Source organism: Geospiza fortis, unplaced genomic scaffold (assembly GCF_000277835.1).
Source record: "Geospiza fortis unplaced genomic scaffold, GeoFor_1.0 scaffold450, whole genome shotgun sequence".
Classification (NCBI taxonomy): domain Eukaryota; kingdom Metazoa; phylum Chordata; class Aves; order Passeriformes; family Thraupidae; genus Geospiza; species Geospiza fortis.
Window position 1 is genome coordinate 1,736,166 of NW_005054416.1, and position 5,456 is coordinate 1,741,621.

Genomic DNA, 5,456 nt, shown 5'->3' on the forward strand with positions numbered 1-5,456 from the left:
CCACCGGCGCTACAGGGCCAGGGGGTACCGTGAGCTGGGCACAGGGAACAGCCCGGCCCCTGCCAGCCCCGAGCACAGCACGGTGCTGAGTGTGGGCGAGGGGTACCAGCAGGAGATGGAGGGGACGGTGCCCTGAGTGCCCCCTCCCCTTGTGGCCCAAATCCCCAAACCCACGGGAAAAGGAGGGAGCGGAGGGGCCCCGGGGAGGGCTGTCTCCCAAATCCTGCATGCTGCAAGCTGCAACCCCTATCTCCATGTATATCTATCGGGATAGATATACACACGCATGCAGAGAGGCACGGAGCAGTTTTATTTCAGCCAGCAACTCATCGTGTAGTCAACAGAGCATTAAAAAAAGGAAAAAAAGTCACGTTGTGGAAAGACTTACTCACAGTAAGAGCCATCGGGCTGGCACCGCGGAGGTGGGGGACCCTCCCCCCTCTCGCCCAGAGGGTTTTGCATAGCTCCAGACAGGCATTGTCTGCACTGGGGAAAACCCAGGGCGTGCAGTGGAGGAGAAATCACACGGCTGAGAGCCACCCAAACAGGGGCGTGTGCCTGGGGAAAGAGGGTTTCTCCCTTGAGGTAGAAGATAACAACCCACGCTGAGGGCGGCTGGGCACAGATAGGTGCAAAGGGAAATCAGGGGGACTCGGGGTGCCTGGCCCTGCCCACAGCGCCCCTGGCTCGCCTGGCCACACAGATGACTGACAGAAGACAACGGAGAGGCCAGGCCGTGCAGGGACCGCCAGAGTCCCCTGCCATCCGCTTTATTGACCCCCAGCCCCTCCACGGGGTGGCCGCGGGGGTGACGGACCCTCCAGGCCACGGAGAGGAAAAACAGCAACGACAACAGAACGATGCACAGCAGGATGGGCCCCCCTCCCACCAGCAAAGAGGGCCAGGGAACCCCCAGCACCCGGCACAGGTGGCTCTGAGAGGCCCCATGAACCCCTGGTTTGGGATGGAAGGGACCCCACAGACTGTCATTCCTAACCCCTGCCCTGGGCAGGGACACCTTCCACCTGGGCTCTCCAAGGCCCAGTCACCTCAGGAGGCTGACAGGGACCCCCAGAGCCTTGGAACACACTTCCCCCACCCCCATCACCCACACTCTCCTACCCACACCACCCTCCTGGCCCAGCCCATGCCAACCCCTCACCAAGCACCTTCCCCTGCAGCCCTCCCCACGGCCTCTCTGGGGGCAGGAACGGGGACACTTCTTACCCCACCTGCACCTGGCCCCATGGGGACCCACAAGTGACAGCCCTCCCGTGGGGCAGAGCCCTGTCGGGGTGGGGGGCCCCACAGCCCCTGTCCCAACCCCAAGCACCACTGTGCCCAGCCCCAGCTCGGCTGCAGCACCACGTTCTCCCAGGCTGCCTCCCCAGATGCCCCCTATATGTACATATATACGACAAAACCCCAAAACACGAGGTATATAGAAATTCCAACGTGGGGACACCCCCATACGAACAGTTCAAGGAACCCACTGCGGGGGGGTGGGATGTCACTGTCCCCCCACACACACTTCCTACCACCCACCAGCCCCTCCCTGGCATGCAGAGGGACACGGGGACCCTGCAGGGCACAGCTCACACACAGCCAAGAGGAGCAGGGGGCAGGGCTGGGGGGAGCTGAGGCAGCCCAGGCCCCCCAACCTCCACAGACACAGGAGACCAGTGGGGAGGTGCCGGACAGAACGAACGGACAAACAAACGTCAGAGGGACGAGGCAGAGCAAGGGGGACTCCTGTGGCCCCAGCTCCCACCCCAAGCCAGGTCCCAGCCCCAGGTGGGTGGCAGGGGTGTTGGGTCAGGCTGGGACTGGCACAGATGAGGAGAGAGGGGAGCCTGGCACCCCTCAAGCCCTCAGCACAGTGACAGCGAGGACAGAACACCATCCAGAGGGGTGGCCAAGCCAGCCTGAAGCCCCACAGCTGTGTATGGGGATGTTCCTGCCCTGCAGGAGTGAAGGGGATGGCCAAAAGGACCTTCTCCCACATTCCCAGCCAGCCTGGGGCACTGCGTGGCTGCCACTGGGAGCAGGGGGCTCCAGGTGTGCCCTGAGAAGCCCCCAGGCAGGTATCTCCAGCAGCTTTATCCTGGTGGGTGCCGGCACAGGCAACCCTTTCCTTGCCTCCTCGCCACGGTCTCAGTCCTTCTCCTGTGCCAGGCTCTCCTCGGTGATGCCCTGGGCTGCCAGCTCAGCCAGGACATTGTCCAGGTAGTTGATGTCGGGGTAGCCGTGGCCAGTGAGGTTGGAGCCGAACTCTGTCTTGTGGTGGATCTCGTTCCAGATCACCGTGTCCGACTCGCCCGTGGTGCTGGAGGTCCCGATGGCAAAGATCAGGCGCCGGTCCCAGGCCACCAGCAGCAACTTCAGTACCTGTGGAGGCCAGGAATGGGGCAGGCAGCAAAGCAGGCAGGGCCATGTGGGCAGCCCACAGGCAAGGCCTCGTGGAGCATCCCAGTACAGCCTCCTGCCCCAGCCAGAACAGAGGGACCAGGCTGCTGAGCCTGCAGGGGAAGGTCACAGGGCTCCTGCAGAGCCTGCTGGATGGGCTGTGGGCAACACCTCCACCCACATTCCCCTGCTTAAGCCATGTTTGCTTGTCCCACCCGGGCACGCCTCACCTTCCTGCCCTTCTCGCTGTCTGGCAGGTAGCAGTGCCGGGGGAAGCCACGGGCCGTGAAGCTCTTCCCAGGGTTTGGATGCTCTGGTCCCTGTGATGTGGAGGGGAAAAAAAAACCCTTCTGGAGCTCAAAAGCAATCTCTGGGCACAGGGCAACTCCCCAAGCCTTGGTGGGCACTGATGGCCACCATCCCCCTGCCACCAAGCAGACAGGGACAGCACTTTCATGCAGATACACCCCAGACTTCCCACAACATCCTTATGGACAAGCAGCTCCTCAGCCAAGGCACGAGCTGCAGTGGGACCTGGGGGTGATACAGCTGTGACAAGGGCCGCCAGCCCCCCCTGGTGTCCCCCCCAGACCCACCTGCACCCCCGGGGGGATGTTGTAGATGATGCGGATGGTTTTGCAGTCGGCGTGGCCGGGCAGTGCGTGGGGGATGATGTGATATTCCATCTTCCCGGGAGGCTGCGTCCCTGTCTTCACCCCATAGATGGTTTTGCAGGTGGGACACTGCAGACTCCCATCCTGAGAGTGGGAAAAAAGGGGACATGGTGAAACCAGTATCTCCAACACTGAGCCACGCCAGGCACGGAGTCCCTGAGCAGCACTGAACGTTGTTTTAATCGGGAAAAACATAATTTCAAAAACTCTCAGGAACCTGGGATAGAGCTGGGAGAATGCACTATCCAACTTCAACCAAAAACCTGAGGTCTGCCTTTCTCTGCCTCATCAGTTTTCCAGTCCTCATTGCTTTCCCTAGCTCTGAATTGGTGCTTTGTTTTGCTTTGTTTTTTCAAAGAGGGAAATATAAAAATATTGAAAATCTCCAAACAATGCATTTTCCAGGGAATGTCAAGCACGAGGGGTATTTGCAAAAACCCTCCCATGGTTGGAGAAGCACTGCCTGGCACCAAATTCCAGGTAGCTCTGCTCAAACATGCAGGGATCAAAGTCCACCCTGGCAAGGAAAACAAGCACAAAAATCTGGGCATAGTGGGGGAAACACACCCACACAACCCTGAGTTCTGATTTAGCAGTCCCCAAGTGCTTGCTGCTGATAAAAATTAAACTCTGAGTCAGGGTGGGAGCTCAGGAGTCCTCCAGGGCAGCCAGGCTGGAGCTCTGTCCCAGGGAGAGCTCGTGGAGCTCAGCAGAGGTGGCTGAGCTGGGGGCCCCCGGGGCCGCAGGCTCTCACCTTGTTGCCGTTGTTGTACATGGCCACCAGGCAGTGGAGGTGGAAGACGTGGCTGCACTTGACCAGCTTCCCCACGAGGTCAGGCTTGATGGCTGGCTGGGGCCCCTTGTAGCCAGAGGGGGCAGAGAGGCGCTCCATGCAGATGGTGCAGTCCTGTGCCAGAGGGCGGACAGGATCAGAGGGACGGGCGCTGATGGCTGCCCTGCTCTCACCCTGGGACCGGCACCCAGCCCTGGGCTGGGCTGTCACCCTGCAGGGGCCGTGCACGCAGCACACAGCCGCTCTCTGGGGACAGGGCAGAGCCATACAGGGTGGCACTGCGTGTGTCCCCAGCCCCCCATCCCAAGGCAAAGCCCCTGGCACAGCCCTGCTGCTCGCACCTCATCTGGCGGATGCCGCACCTTCTGCAGGTATTTCTTCAGCACCTCCTCCGGGGTTTTACCTGTGGGAGAGCGAGGGTCAAAGGATGGGAGAAACCCACTGCCAGGGGCAGCAGAAGGGGTGGGGGGCACAGGGGAAGCAGGAAGGGTGGGAGGGACATCTCTCTTACCCTTCTTGGCCTGTTTCTTGGTGGTCTTGCGGCAGGAGTGGGAGATGCCGGGGATGGACTGGATCTCGCTCTTGCTGACGGGCGGGGGGTGCAGCACCAGCTTGGGGGGCCGGGTCAGGCACACGGGCAGCCCGGCTGCACTCATGAGGATCCCTGTGATCCCTGCACGAGGAGGGAACAAATGGCACTGAGGAAAACACCCTGAAACCCAGATGCACCCCAAAACCTGCCCCACTGGAGCTGTTTGTCCTTCCACCCTGGAAGACGCAGCACCTGCTGTGGCCCCATCCTCACCTGCCAGTGCTGGGTTGACGGGGCTGGAGCCAGTGAGGTTCTTCACAGGGACGGTGGGGACCCTGAGGGGAGCCAGCACAGACCACGTCAGGACAGGCAGGAGGCACCCACATCCCCACGGGGCCCAGGGGCCACACAACAGTTGCCTGAGCAACTGCACAGGCCCTGGCTGGAAAAAGAGAATCCCCCCTGACGGGGCAACGTGCCCCTCCCTGCCCCACCACCGCCTTTTCTCTGGCGCTTTAGAAACCCTGACTGCATCTCCATTCATGGCCCCTTTTTGTCACAGCTCCCCGGGCCAGTCTGTTGTTTCTTTTCCTCTTTTCTCCTACAGCCACGTCACTGCCACAGCTCTTTCCCCCCTCCCCTTGGGGCTCTCTTCCATGGGAAAGTTTCCCGGCAGGTCAGGAGCAGAGGGAAGGGGGAGAATGGAGAGGGAGAGGAAAGGGGCCAGGCTGTGACAGAAGGCTGACGGCAGAGCCAGACAAAGGGGAGAAACAGACCCCATTAAATGTCCACCCCATCACAAAAAAATGTCTTTGGAGGGTGGGGGTCTGGAGGGACCCCTTCTCATGGGGCCTGAATGGCTTTTCTTTGGGCCTTTCGCAGTCCCCCACCCAACCCCTGACTCCAACAGAAAGAGCAGCCTCAGCCTCTTCATTGAGATGCAGGAGCCACCCCACCCCTGCTCTGGTCCCCAGGCACCTGTGGGGAAGGCGAGGGGCCCAGCAGAACCCACTACCCTCCACGGGAGGCTGGGCACCTCCGAGGGTCTCCC

General features: G+C 61.2%; 2 protein-coding genes across 2 annotated transcripts in view; one reads left to right on the forward strand and one right to left on the reverse strand.

The window, feature by feature from the left end:
• MPEG1 (macrophage expressed 1) overlaps nucleotides 1-157 on the forward strand; it is a 2,157-nt gene extending 2,000 nt beyond the window's left edge. The window contains exon 2 of the mRNA XM_031061500.1: nucleotides 2-157. Within this exon, the coding sequence (XP_030917360.1) occupies nucleotides 2-136 (135 nt within the window). The 3' untranslated portion in view covers nucleotides 137-157. The remainder of the gene's footprint in view (nucleotide 1) is intronic.
• Nucleotides 158-289: 132 nt separating this feature from the next.
• DTX4 (deltex E3 ubiquitin ligase 4) overlaps nucleotides 290-5,456 on the reverse strand; it is a 16,169-nt gene continuing 11,002 nt past the window's right edge. The window contains exons 4-10 of the mRNA XM_031061501.1: nucleotides 4,679-4,847; nucleotides 4,385-4,546; nucleotides 4,215-4,276; nucleotides 3,835-3,987; nucleotides 3,003-3,164; nucleotides 2,637-2,726; nucleotides 290-2,388 (exon numbers count right to left, since the gene is read on the reverse strand). Of these exons, the coding sequence (XP_030917361.1) occupies nucleotides 2,155-2,388; nucleotides 2,637-2,726; nucleotides 3,003-3,164; nucleotides 3,835-3,987; nucleotides 4,215-4,276; nucleotides 4,385-4,546; nucleotides 4,679-4,847 (1,032 nt within the window). The 3' untranslated portion in view covers nucleotides 290-2,154. The remainder of the gene's footprint in view (nucleotides 2,389-2,636; nucleotides 2,727-3,002; nucleotides 3,165-3,834; nucleotides 3,988-4,214; nucleotides 4,277-4,384; nucleotides 4,547-4,678; nucleotides 4,848-5,456) is intronic.